This window comes from Dromiciops gliroides, chromosome 1, assembly GCF_019393635.1.
Source record: "Dromiciops gliroides isolate mDroGli1 chromosome 1, mDroGli1.pri, whole genome shotgun sequence".
Taxonomy (NCBI): Eukaryota; Metazoa; Chordata; class Mammalia; order Microbiotheria; family Microbiotheriidae; genus Dromiciops; species Dromiciops gliroides.
The window spans coordinates 67,967,966-67,982,509 of NC_057861.1; the positions used below are offsets into that span (position 1 = coordinate 67,967,966).

The 14,544-nt window shown below is 41.0% G+C and overlaps 1 protein-coding gene across 1 annotated transcript in view; it reads left to right on the forward strand.

Annotated features, from left to right (window-relative positions):
- Positions 1-1,001: 1,001 nt before the first annotated feature.
- Positions 1,002-14,544, forward strand: part of LOC122745429 (long-chain-fatty-acid--CoA ligase ACSBG2-like) — a 57,678-nt gene continuing 44,135 nt past the window's right edge. The window contains 2 exon segments of the mRNA XM_043990732.1: positions 1,002-1,301; positions 13,170-13,258. Of these exon segments, the coding sequence (XP_043846667.1) occupies positions 1,002-1,301; positions 13,170-13,258 (389 nt within the window).

Sequence of the window (14,544 nt, forward strand, 5' to 3'; positions counted from 1 at the left end):
TCATGTTTGTCATGCCCTCATCTCTTTTAGAAGGAAGCCAAAATATGAGTAACAAGCACTTGTTTGTGGCAGAAATACAAAACTGGTATTCAAGTCATTGTAAGATTCTCCCCACTTTTTACACTTCCTGGAAGGGAAAATCTCAGTCCTTGTAGCTTGCTTAGAGATATTTGTAGTCTCCTATCACTTATTATATCAGTGAGACTGCTGTGCCAGGTTTGTGAAATGTTTCCTCATCATTTCTTTCTGCCCAAGTGGTCTGTAGCATACTCCCATAATAAAATTATTTCTGTTTTCCCCTTCCACTGACCCTTCCTCAGATATTTTCTACCATATGGATTTCTCACATAAGTATATCTTCTCCCGAGTTTATGATGCTACACCCACCAAGACTTTTTTTTTTATTCTGTAGTCTTTTTGAATAAAGAATATTCTTCCAAGAATGACTGAAAAATAATTTTGCAAACACTTGCTATCTGTGGCACACCAAGGATGCAAATAGGAAAGCAAGTGGTAATCCCTGCTGACATTCTAGTAGGGTGAGATGACACATACTGGTGGCCAGGGAGAGGTATTTTAGTTTGGAAAACTAAAAGGAAAGTCACTCTACTCTATTCCATTCCACTCTGGTTCATCCTCTCCTCCCCTTTCCTCACCTTAGTCCTTTTCCCCACTCCTCACATCTCCTTACCTCTCCTCAGCCCTAAATATCATGACCGCCTTCTAGCTAATGTTGGGGGCCCATGGTGGGATTGAGGTCTGGGCCAGATCAGACTTGAGGATAAGACTTCTAAGCCTGTCTGGTGGTGGTGAGACCCCGCACCTCATAACCTCATAGCTAGCATGTTTAGGGCGGTTTATATACATGTATGCATGCATATATGTATGTATGTGTGTATATAAAATCTCTTTTGAGCTGTACAACTATCCTGTAAGGTAAATGCTTTTACAAATGGGGAACCTGAAGCTCAGAAAGCTCCCACAGTTAGTAGGTGCCAGAGATGGTCTTTCTGACTCCAAGTTCAGCAACCAAACCACTGTCATGCCTCAACCTACTGACTCCATTCACAGAGACCATCGGTTTCTTCACTTCCCACCTGGATGGCGAAGTTATCCTGAGGTCAAACAAGAAAGGTGAAGGGAATGAGCCTCCATTAACTATTCATGAGTTGGTGCATGAAACTGTCACGAAGTTTCCTGATTTCATTGCTCTGGGGACAAGGAAAACGAACGAATGGGAAACCCTAACCTACATCGAGTACTACGAGTTGTGTCGGAAGGCGGCCAAATCCTTCCTCAAGGTAATGTGGTATATGTTCTCTGTCACTGTGAATGTTGCTCATTAGCCTTTTTTTTTTAGCACCAAGCCACAGCAAGGATCACAGAGTTCTCAAAATGTGGCACTAAAAGGGCCCTTAGAATGGTAGATCCAGGAGGAAACAGAACATAGAATGCCAGAGATAGGAAGTAGCTTAAAACAAACAAACAAACAAACAGACAGACAGACAGACAGACAGACAGACAGACAGACAGACAGATAGATAGATAGATAGATAGATAGATAGATAGATAGATAGATAGATAGATAGATAGATAGATTGGAGTCAGAGAACATGGGCTTGGATTATAGCTTTGATGCATAGCACTTATGGGACCTTGGACAAGCTGGCTCCTTGAACTGATTTTTTTTATCATCTATAAAAGGGTCTTCTTGCCTTCATTTTCATAATTCTATGAACATAGACCCTAGAATGGCTGAGCTGGAAGGGTCTTTGGAAGTCATCTAGTAACTTAACTCCCTTCTTCTTCTTTTTTTTTTTTTTTAGTGAGGCAATTGGGATTAAGTGACTTGCCCAGGGTCACACAGCTAGTAAGTGTTAAGTGTCTGAGGCTGGATTTGAACTCAGGTACTCCTAACTCTAGGGCTGGTGCTCTATCCACTGTGCCACCTAGCTGCCCCTCCCCTTTTATAGATGAGAAAATGAAGGTCCTGAGTCATACAAGTTAGTCCTCGGGTCTCCTGGCCCCCAGTCCAGTACTCTTTCTACTACATCTCACCTTGTCCATGTAGATGGCAAAGCCCACTGAGTAGGCTGGGGGAGCATCCTGAACCCACAGCGTCTGTAGGCTCCAGAGCAAGAGTGACCCTTGAATGGCCTCTGAGGTTTGACTCTCCCCAAGTCCATGCTCCTAGGCTGGAGCTCTTTTAGGACACTCTAAATGTCCTATCTTTTTTCTGAAATTATCCTTATTTTACTTTACCTAAATTTAGATGAATGAACCCCTTGGTATCATCCTCTGATGTCATATTATGGCACAGTAGGGAGACAAGACTTTGAAGTCTGTGCCAGTGGGGTGCAAGTTCTGGCCTTCCTTAGCATGAAAGTCTTCAAAAAGGGGCCTAAGGTATGTTTCTAGACTTGTCTTGAGACTGATGAGGTCCTCTTCCTTCCCCTTGCCTTCTCTTGCCTTTGTTCACTTTCCCCTGCTTTCTCTTGCCTTCTCTTTCCTTTCCTTTGCCTGTCCTTTCCTGCCTTGCCTTCCTTTCCTATTAAGTTCAAACAAACCCTTATTATGTGCCTAAATGAGCCATGTAAGGCATTAGTCCAAGAGCAAGGCTAAAAACACAAAAAAATTGTACCCCTCTTGCTCTCAAGTTGCTGACAGCCTCCTAGAAGGCCTAGGAAGAATATAACCTTTAAACATGAGGCATGCTGTGATGGGGGCAAAGGAATGGTCCACACAGGGTGCTTTGGGAATTATGAGGTGGTGGAATAGAGGGAGAGCACCTTCAGGTGGAGGGGTATCAGGAAAGACTTCAAGGATGGGGTGGCACTTGAACTGAGCCTGTGAGGAAGAGGAAAATTTCAACTAGTGAAAATGAAGAAGGAGGCAGTTCCTGGCCTAAATACAGAGAAGTGGGAGGGTACCTCCCAGGTTTGGGGAGCAGTGAAAAGTCCGTTATGTCTGAAGTAGATTCATGTGAAATAAGGCCAGAAAGGCAAATTAGAACTAGACTATAGGTATTACCAACTGACTGCAGGACATAGGAAAGAATGCTGGATTGGGGGGGGGGTGTAGGGGTCAGAGGAGCTGGGTTCAAATTCTACCTCTATCACTCATTGTGTAACTCTGTACACATTGCTTATCCTCTCTCAATTTCAGTGTCCTCATCTCTATTTATGGAGAAGAGTTCCTCTATAATGCAAACCCAGAAACCAACTCACCAAGTGACTGGAAACAGGCAGGGCACAGTGCTCATACTCTAAAGAATGAACCCTCAGGCCCTGGGCAAGTCACTTAACTCTGATTCCCCCTCCCTCCCCAAATGGACCTTTATCCACCACTAGTCTGAGGGGAAGCTGAGAGAAAGAGCCCAGAGCCTTTGCTAGATTTGAATTGAGGGGCTAAGTGGCATAGTGGATAGAGCCCTGGGCTTGGAATCAGGAGGACCTGATTTGTTTGTTTGTTTTTTTTAGTGAGGCAATAGGGGTTAAGTGACTTGCCCAGGGTCACACAGCTAGTAAGTGTTAAGTGTCTGAGGCCGGATTTGAACTCAGGTACTCCTGACTCCAGGGCCGGTGCTCTGTCCATTGCGCCATCTAGCTGCCCCCAGGACCTGAGTTTGAATCCAGACTTTAACACTTAGTAGCTGCATGATCCTAGGTAAATCACTTAACCACACTGTCTGCTTCAGTTTCCTCACCCATAAAATGGGGAGAATTGATAGCACTTAACTCTGTAGATTGGAGAGAGGATCAAATGAGATAATATTTGTACAGTGCTTTGCAAAACTTAAAGTGCTTTTGCTTATTGTTATTCCAACTCTAAATCTATGGGCTCCCATTGTAAGGGTGGGATCAGAAACCACTCCACCCCATTTTATACCTTAACTGGATGAGAATGTGTCTCAGTACCACATCAATCCAAAGACCTTTGACTAAGTGGGAAAAGTTTTTGAAAACCTTTTAACAGAATGAAATAATGGCAGATAAGAAGTCTGGTCCAGTTGGCTGGGGCAGTAATGGTAGTGGTCAGGACGGTGAGAAAATGAGTTAATTATACCCCCTGGGTCTTATACAAAAGCATCAAGTTAGAATGGAGACATTTCAGGGGCAGCTAGGTGGCTCAGTGGATAGAGCACCAGCCCTGGAGTCAGGAGGACCTGAGTTCAAATCCAGCCTCAGACACTTGACACTTACTAGCTGTGTGACCCTGGGCAAGTCACTTAACCCCAATTGCCTCACTTAAGGAAAAAAAAAAGAGTGGAGACATTTCAGAAACTGGAGTATGTGGAGTTTTAGCTGAACTCCTCTGAGAAGGAACCTTCTGGAGGAAAAGAAGAGGCCTTGGATTTAGCCTCAATCGGGTTTTCTCCCACCCTCCTCTATGATCAAAGGAGTATTTTTTTAACTTCAAAGGATTGGATGGTGTTGGACTTTCTATTTCCTCATCATTGTCTAAAATGGTGCCCCTGGATCAGCTGGAGTCAGTGTCCAGCAATGGCTTCATCATTGGGAGTCAAGGATAGATTGGACTCAAGGCTCTACAAGGAACCCAACAAAAAGACTATACCATGCCTAAAGGGTGGATTTCCCTATGAATGGGAGAAAGGGACTTCTAGTGTCCCGAAGTTGTGAGCTAGTCCTTTGCTATAAGTGCTCTCTCTGAGCTTGAGGCTACTTTCCCCTGGACCCTATTTATAGGAGAGACTTTTAGGGGAAATGCTTTGTATCAGGGTTTTTTTGTTTGTTTTTTGTGGGGCAATGGGGGTTAAATGACTTGCCCAGGGTCACACAGCTAGTGTCAAATGTCTGAGGCCGGATTTGAACTCAGGTCGTCCTCTAGGGTCAATGCTTTATCCACTTCTCCACCTAGCTGCCCCTACCACCTAGCTACCCCTGTACCAGTTTTTTATTGTACCACCTTTGTACCACTTTTTTCTATTATACCACCCTTTCTAAAGGCTACTTGAGGCTAGCTGATGGAATGATTCTCAACTAATAATTTTGGGAAGATGCACATTGATGGGGGCTCAAGCCAATGGCATCAGAGAATTACCACTATTGGTTTGTTTTTTTTTTTTTCAAATTCAGCCTCAGACACTTAACACTTAGTAGCTGTGTGACCCTGGGCAAGTCACAATAACCCCATTGCCTCACAAAAAAAAAAAAACAAAAAAAGGAAAAAATACAGAGAATTACCACTGACCCTTCAGATTTACCCCTAGAAACATGTTAAGTAGATGTAACTAAGCTCTGAGGTCCTGACTAGTCAGTGGGCATGATAGTTGACATAAAGATCCTTAGAATTTATCTAGGTTACACTGTAATCCTCAATCTGGATATCCTATAGATATGTTAAACTTAATTGTCCAACAAAACTCATATTTTTCCCCATACCTATCCCTTCCCCAAATTCTTCTATTCCTATTGAGGGCACAACCCTCCTTCCTGTCACTTAGGTTCTTTTGGGGGGGGGAGCAATGAGGGTTAAGTGACTTGCCCAGGGTCACAAGTTAGTATGTGTCAAGTGTCTGAGGCTGGGTTTGAATTCAGGTCCTTCTTAATCCAAGACCGGTGCTTTATCCACTGCACCACCTAGCTGCCCCCTCACTTAGGTTCTTAAGGGCATTGGTTAGTGATCTTTAATAAAGTAATTTCAATAGAGTGATGGGATTAGCAGTCATATTGTACAGGTTGAAGAATAAGTGGAAAGAGAGGCAATGGAGGCAGCCGGTGCAGATTACTTTAAAAATCCATTTAGTAGTGAGACATAAGAGAAGAAGATATGGGAAAATAGCTTGAGACAAGGTGTTGGGTCAGTAAAAATGGGTTTATTATTGTTTTTTTTAGAATGGGGAAACCTGAAATGGTGTGTTATATAGTGGGGTATACATACTTTGTTGAACTAAACTAACTCTCTCAAAATGGACAAGTTGGCTTAAAAGAAATCCTGCAAAGAAACTCAGATTTGGCACTATTACTGATACAACAAGCCTGAGCAAAGAACAAGAGAATGGCGGAGCCAGAGAGCTTCTTGCTCTCTCTACCAACACATTGACAGCCACATTAGAAGTAAAAACAATGATGATCTAACCCAAGCTGATGAATCTGCCCCCTTCATCCTCCATATTGAAATAATGAAGAAGATTATTAGAAATATGGATTTGTATACACTCTCATTAAGCATCAACCTTGCCCGAATGAAATGAGCAGAATCAGGCTAACAACTTATACTATCACAACATTTTAAACAGAAGCAATTTTGAAAGACTTAAAAACTCTGATCAAAACTATGTTCAACCATGATTCCAGAGAACAGATGCTAAAGAATGTTGCCCAGTTTCTGACAAAAAGTGGGTGGACTCAAGATGCAGAATGGAATGTACATTTTGGATGTGGACAATGCAGACATTTGTTTTACTGGACTATACATATCTGTCACAAGAGTTTTGCTTTCTTTTCTCAATGGGAGAGAAAAATGAGGGAAGAAAAAAACCCAAATGCTTGTTAAATGAATAAAAATTAAAAATCGATTTTTTTAAAAAAAGGATGAACTTTGAGGGGGTCAGGCCAAGATAGTGGATTAGAGATAGCCATCCAACTGAACTCTCCCAACATTCCCCTCCAAACAAATTTAAAATAATGACTCAAATCAAATTTTGGAGTGGCAGAGCCAACAAAAGGTGGGGTGAAAAGTCTGTATCATTGGGATGGACTCCTGTACAGGCCCCATGCGTCCCGTGATGGCAACAGAAGTTGCCCTAGCAGCAGCAGCTTTGGGACATCTCAGCCCAGAGATGATAACGGGTCAGAAAACTGGTCAGAAAGAGATTGCAGAGGACCCTTTGCTGGCACTGGGTACGTCTGACACTGATTAGCAACTCTATTGCCCAGAAGCAATTCTGGGTTTTGGTTCTAGGGTGGAGAGCAATATTGGTAGTGTTAAGGGCTAAAATTCTAGCTAGTCTGTCTAAAATATCCAATGAGTGGTCGCCAATAAATTATAAGCTTTAGCAAGAGTTAGACTTTTAAGCATTTATTAAGGAGAATAAGAATTTTGGTAAAGAGAGAGAAAGGCCTAGATTCCTATCTATTAAAGGGAGAGCACATTTCTAGCTCCGCTCTCCACCAGCGTCCTCAGGAAAGAGAGAGTCAGAGGAGTGCCAGTCTCTTCCTTCCTCCTCCCACTAGCCCGCGTCACTTCCTGACGCCAAAGAAAAGACTCCTGGTCTTGCCCTCAAAGACCTTCGCTTCATGGGTGGAACTCTTCTACAGTAAGTCTCCAGCAGGTGGCGTCATTCCAATCATTACAGTTGTCAGTCACAAGGGAGCAGGGGCCCTGGTCATAGTTCCAAAGCAAAGAGGAATGCTAGCATGTGTGGCTATAGGGGATTGGGGCCTTTCCTAGGTAAAGAGTAGAGTGCAGACCAGGCAAGCAGTGACCATACCTCTCCCAGGATCACACCACCTTGGAAGCACCAAAAACTTGCAGACTTCCAGAACTATGTCTGAAACAGCAACATGATAAACTCTGAAGCTTGGGACAATGCTTCCCCACCCTCTTGTGAGCAAAGCCCAACTTTAACATCAGGTTCAAAGTTAAGAAATAGTCTGGGGAAAATGAGCAAACAACAAAAAAAGTATTTGACCATAAAAAGCTACTATGGTGGTAGAGAAAACCAAGATATAAACTCAGAAAAAAAAAAAAGACAACAGGAAAATAGCTACAAACAAAATCTCAGAGAAAAATGCTAACTGGATTTAAGCCCAACAGGAATTCCTGGAAGAGCTAAAGAAAGTGATGAGTGGTAGAGGAAAAATTGGGGGAAAATAAGTGATGCAAGAAAATTATGGAAAAAACCCCACACCAACCTAACAGCTTGGTAAAAGGGGCACCAAAAATGCTGAAGCAAATAATACCTTAAAAAATAGAATTGGGGGGCAGCTAGGTGGTGCAGTCGATAAAGCACTGGCCCTGGATTCAGGAGGATCTGAGTTCAAATCTGGCCTCAGACACTTGATACTTACTAGCTGTGTGACCCTGGGCAAGTCACTAAACTTCCATTGCCCCTCAAACCCCCCCCCAAAACAAAAAAAACCCAGAATTGGCCAAATGGTAAAAGAGTCACAAAAATTTACCAAAGAGAAGAACTCCTTAAAAAGCAGAATTAGCAAATGGAAAAAGAGGTACAAAAATTCACTGAAAAAAATAATTCCTTAAATTGCTGGAGATCAGTTAGAAACTATGCCCAAAGGGCTATAGAACTGTGCGTATCCTTTGATCCAGTAATACCACTGCTAGGTTTACATCCCAAAGACATCCAAAAAAAGAGAAAAAGACCTATTTGTACAAAAATGTTTATAGCAGCACTTTTTGTAGTGGCTTAGAATTAGAAATCAAAGGAATGTCCATCAATTGGGGAATGGTTAAACAAGCTGTGATATATAATTATAATGGAATATTGTTGTGTTATAAGAAAGGACAAGCAGGATGATTTCAGAAAGGCCTTGAAAGATTTGTATGAATTGATATATAGTGAAGTGAGCAAAACCAAGAGAACTTTGTGCACAGTGACAGAAATATTGTTTGATGAACTGAACTGTGAATGACAACTATTCTCAACAATACAATGATCCAAGACAATCTTGAAGTACTAATGATGAAGCATACTATCCACCTCCAAAGAAAGAACTGATATTGATTGAACACAGACTAAAGAATGCTATTTTTCACTTTCATTTTTTCTTTTATTCAAGCTTTCTTGTACAAAATGACTAATATGATAATGTTTTACACAACTATATATGTATAACCCACATCTGATTGTTTATTGCCACTGGAAGGTGTGAGGGAGTGGATGGAGGGAAGGAGGGAGAAAATTTGGAATCCAAAATTATAAATAAAAATGCTTATTATCTAAAAAAAAATAGAATTGGGCAAGTGGAAGCTACTAACTCCATGAAACTTCAAGAAACAATAAAAGAAAGTTTTTTAAAAAAGAAAAAAAATAGATGAAAATGTGAAATATCTCACTGGAAAAACAACTGACCTGGAAAGATAGATTGAGAAGAAATAATTTAAGAATTAATTATTAGACTATCTGAAAGCCATGATCAAAAACAGAGTCTAGATATCATAATTCAAGAAATTATCAAGGAAAACTTCCCTAATATCTTAGACCCAGAGAGAAAAAAAGAAATGAAAAGAATCCATTGATCACCTCCTGAAAGAGATCCCAAAATGAAAGTTCCCATGAAGATTATAACCAAATTCTAGAGCTCCATAGTCAAGGAGAAAACATTGCAAGCATCCAGAAAGAAACAATTCAAATATTGTGGAGCCACAGGCAGGACCACACAAGATCTAATGGCTTCCATGTTAAATGAAGGCAAAGAAGCTAGGGTTACAACCAAGAATCACCTACCCAGTAAGACCAAGTAATCCTCCAGGGGAGAAAATGGCTATTTAATTAAATTGAGAACTTTCAAGCATTCCTGATGAAAAGACCAGAGCTGAATGATTTGACATTCAAACAGAAGACTCAAGAGAGGCATAAAAAAGCAAACATGAAAGAGTATTCATAAAAGACTTAATAAAGTCAAGCTGTTTACATTCCCATATGCAAAAGAACTGTATTATTATTAGCACAGTTAAAAAAAGTTTACATGGGTGGGTGTGAGTTGATTATGTTGGAATGATCTTACTCAAAAAATGAAGGGGTAAGAAAGAGGGAGGCATGGGAGAATGGGGAGGGGAGGGGTAGAATGAGGAAATTTCTCTCACATAAAAGAGGTGCACAAGGAAAAGCTTTTACAATGGAGGGGAACATGAAGGTGGCGTGAGCAATGTTTGAACCTCACTTTCACCAGAATTAGTTCAAAGAGGGAAGAATGTGTATATATGTGTGTGTGTGTGTGTGTGTGTAAAGAAATATAAGTTACCCAATAGGAAAATAGGAGGGAAAGGGGGTAGGAGAAAGGGGGGAAGATGATAAAATGGAGGGTAGATTAATGGAGGCAGTGGTTAGAAGCAAAATAGGATGGGATGGGATGAGCTCACCCATAAAATGGAAGGAGATGGAATAGATTAGAAATCAGAATCCAACAATATGTTGTAACAAGAGAGACACTTGAAACAGAAACAAAGTTAAAATAAAGAAGTGGGGCAGAATCTAATATGCTTCAGCTGAAGTTAAAAAAAAAGTCAGGGGTAGTGATCATGATCTCAGGCAAACTAAAAGCAAAAATAGACCTAATTAAAAGAGACAATCAGAGAAACATTTTGCTAAAAGGTATTATAGACAATGGAGTAATATAAAAAATCTTTACAGCAAGTTTCTCATTCTCAAGTCCTCATTATCAAATACTGAACATAGAACTGAGTCAAATTTATAAAAATGAGAGCCATCCCCCAACTGATATAAAGGATATAAAAACAAGCAGTTTTTAGAGTCATATAAAAAAAATGCTCTAAATCATTATTGATTAGAGAAATGCAAATTAAAACAACTCTAAGGTTATACCTCACACCTATCAGAAATGACAAATACTAAAGGGGATGAGGGAAAAATAGGTACACGAATGAATTTCTGGTGGAGTACCGAATTGGCCCAACCATCCCAGAGAAAAATTTGGAACTGGGCCCAAAGGGTTGTTCATACCCTAAAAAATAGCAAAGGGTGCTATACATAAAAAATAAGTAAAACTGAGTATATCCTTTGACCCAGCAATACCATTACTAGAAATGATCTCAAAGAGATCCAAGAAAAAGGAAAATATATATACAAAAATATTTATAGCTGCTATTTCTGTGGTGGCAAAGAATTAGAAATTGAGGGGATGCCCTTCAATTGGGGAATAGCTGAAGAAGTTGGGGCAGCTAGGTGGCGCAGTGGATAAAGCACCGGCCCTGGATTCAGGAGTACCTGAGTTCAAATCCGGCCTCAGACACTTAACACTTACTAGCTGTGTGACCCTGGGCAAGTTACTTAACCCCAACTGCCTTATCGAAAAAACAAAAAAACAAAAGAAACAAAAACAAAAAAACAAACAAAAAAAATAGCTGAAGAAGTCATGGCATATGATTGTAATGGAGTACTATTGTGCTATAAGAAATGATGATGGGGATGGTTTCAGAAAAACACAGAAAGACATGAACTGATGCAAAGTGAAATGAGAAAAACCAGGAGATCATTATGCACAGTAAAAGCAATGTTGTAATGATTATTAACTGTGAAAGAATTGACTACTCCAAGACAATTCCAAGGGACTGGTAATTGAAAAAAAATGTTGGGGGCAGCTAGATAGAGCAGTGGATAAAGCACTGGCCCTGGATTCAGGAAGACCTGAGTTCAAATCCAGCCTCAGATAGTTGACACTTACTAGCTGTGTGACCCTGGGCACTTAACCCTCACTGCCCCACAAAAATAAATAAACAAACAAATTAATTAATTAAAATAGAGTCCAAAAGAATAAGAACAATAAGGTCATTGTGAGGCTCCGATGAGATAATGAACATTAAAAAAAAATGTTATCTATCTCCAGGGGGAGAACTAGTGAACTTTGAGTGCAAATTGAAATAAAGTTTTCCATTTTATTTTTCTTGCTTTTAAAAAATGTGGTTGGGGCAGCTAGGTGGCACAGTGGATAGAACACTGGCCCTGGAGTCGGGAGGACCTGAGTTCAAAATCTGGCCTCAGACACTTAACACTTACTAGCTGTGTGACCCTGGGCAAGTCACTTAACTCCAGTTTCCTCACACACACAAAAAATGTGGTTGGCCTTCCTGAAATGTGGCAGATAGAACTATACACCAAGATGTGGTCTGACCAGGGCTGAGGTCAGCAGGACTATCACTTCTTCCTATGCTTCCCTTTCATTATTATCCCTATCCACCTTATCACTGTGGTTGTAAGCCCTTCATTCAAGTCTTTGTCAGATACTTCACTGGGGCATGGACGGGACTCAGTCTTTTTGGAGTAATTTTCTTTCTTTCTTTCTTTCTTTCTTTCTTTCTTTCTTTCTTTCTTTCTTTCTTTCTTTCTTTCTTTCTTTCTTTCTTTCTTTCTTTCTTTCTTTCTTTCTTTCTTTCTTTCTTTCTTTCTTTCTTTCTTTCTTTCTTTTTTGCAGTGACTTGCCCAGGGTCACACAGCTAGTAAGTGTCATGTCTGAGGCTGGATTTGAACTCAGGTCCTCCTGAATCCAGGGCCCGTGCTCTATCTACTGCAACACCTAGCTGTCCCCTTTGGAGTCTTTTTCAACTGAGTTTCGGTCCCGATAGAGCTTTCTAGGCTGGCAAGACTTACACTATAAGCCTGCCATCATAGGGAAGCTTTCCCTAATCCCCTTAATTCTAGCACCTTTTCTTTGGAGGCGATCTTCAGTTTATCCCATCTATAGCCTTTTTGTACATAGCGATTTGCATGTTGTCTCTCCTGTTAGACTATGAGCTTCTTGAGAACCTTTCTTTGTTTTTATTTTTTATATAAATATTTTATTATTTTCTAGTTACATATAAAGATAGTTTTCAACATTTGTTTTCATAAGATTTTTAATACCACATTTTTTCCACGCTCCCTTCCTTCCCCCCTCCCCAAGACGGAAAGCAATCTGATATAGGTTATATATGTACAATCACATTAAACATATTTCTGCATTAGTCATGTTGTAAAAAAAAGAATCAGAGCACAAGGGAAAAACCTCAAAAAAGAAGGAAGAAAAAACAGCCCCAAAGTAGAAACAGTATGGTTCAATCTGCATTCAGAATCCACAATTCTTTTTTTCCGGATGTGGAGAACATTTTCTATCATGAGTTCTTTGAAATTGTTTTGGATTATTGCACTGCTCAGAAGAGCCAAGTCTATCACAGTTGATCATCATACAATGTTGCTGTTACTGTGTACAATGTGAGAACCTTTCTTTGTCATCCCATATTGTCATCTTGCCCCCTGTTGGCTTGGGACCTATGAAGAGGGGCCCCACACTAATGAAATTATGAATTCCTAAAGTATTGAAATAACAGTGTTAGTGTCATCATTGTTATTAGAGAAACTGCAACTCTGGTTTCCTGAAATGGAGCATAAACTGGTCTGGAATGATGCATGTTTTGAGTGTCTCAATAATCAGGCACCTGAGAAGAGCAGAAACATTTTTGTATTTCCACAGCTTGGCCTTGAGCGTTTTCATGGCGTGGGGATCCTGGGCTATAACTGCATTGAGTGGCTCATTGCTGACATTGCCAGTATTTTTGCCGGGTAAGGAGGAGGATGGGGTCAGTTCAGGGATGTTTTGGCTGGTTGTGGTATGGGTCATAGAGATGAGAATCTCTCTGTCTGTCTGTCTGTCTCTGTCTGTCTGTCACACACACACACACACACACACACACACACACACACACACCCCTAGACCTGGGGATGGGAGGAGAAGGCCTTAGAAGTTACCTAATTGGGGCAGCTAGATGGCGCAGTGGATAGAGCACTGGCCTTGGAGTCAGGAGTACCTGAGTTCAAATCCAGCCTCAGACACTTAACACTTACTAGCTGTGTGACCCTGGGCAAGTCACTTAACCCCAATTGCCTCACTAAAAAAAAAAAAAAAAGAAGTCACCTAATCCAACTCCTTATTTTATATTTAGGAAAATTAAGGTCCCAATGGGTGAATTAACTCGCCTAAGGCCACATCACTAGTAAGTCTCAGAGATGAGTCTTGGGCCTCAGTCTCCCTTTCTCCCAGGTGCTTTTCCCATTATACCAGGTGGGTGGTGTTTGTTGGGAATGAATTTTTTCTTTTAGGAGTAATAAAACCAGCCTGGATCTCTAAAAGATCAGTTGGATTCAGTTCTCTCTTAAGGTGCTCAGGGGTCCCTGATGATTGTATTCACTGAAGGGCGTCCATGTACAGTAGGAAAGAATCCAGAACTGGGAACCAAAAATCGGGATTTGAGTCCTGGCACCCACAATTACTAGCTGTGTGACTTTGGGCAGATATCTTCCCCTGTCTGGGCCTATCTCCTCCTCGGTAAAGTGAGGATAATAATACTTTCATTCCTTTTCTCAAGGAGTTGTTGGGGGTGACGTGCTTTGTAAACTGCCAAGTGTTAGAGAAGCCTAAATTCTTAGTGGTAAGCAGTTGATACGAGACAGTGGCATTTCCAAGGCGTGGGGCTGACCGATGTGACTTGGCTTTCTACTTTAGCTTTGGAGAAGGCTGAATCTAGAGCCCCTGAATCTAAGCTCAAATGCTAAATCCTTTCCCTAGCACATGCTACCTTGTGGTCAGAAGAAATGGTGCCAATTCAATTCAGTAACCATTTACCAAGTGCCTACTATTCTGACTTGTGTTGAGTGTGAGTGACCATACTTTTAGGATCAGAGGGGGATAAGCAGAATGGAGCGAGGACTAAATATTAGGCCAAGGGAGGGCTGGTTGAAGGAACTAGGGACATTTAGCTCAGAGAGGAGACTTAGAGGGACATGAGTGGTAAGTATTTAAATGGTCCTCATGAAGAAAAGAGATTCTGCTCATTTTACTTGGCCCCAGA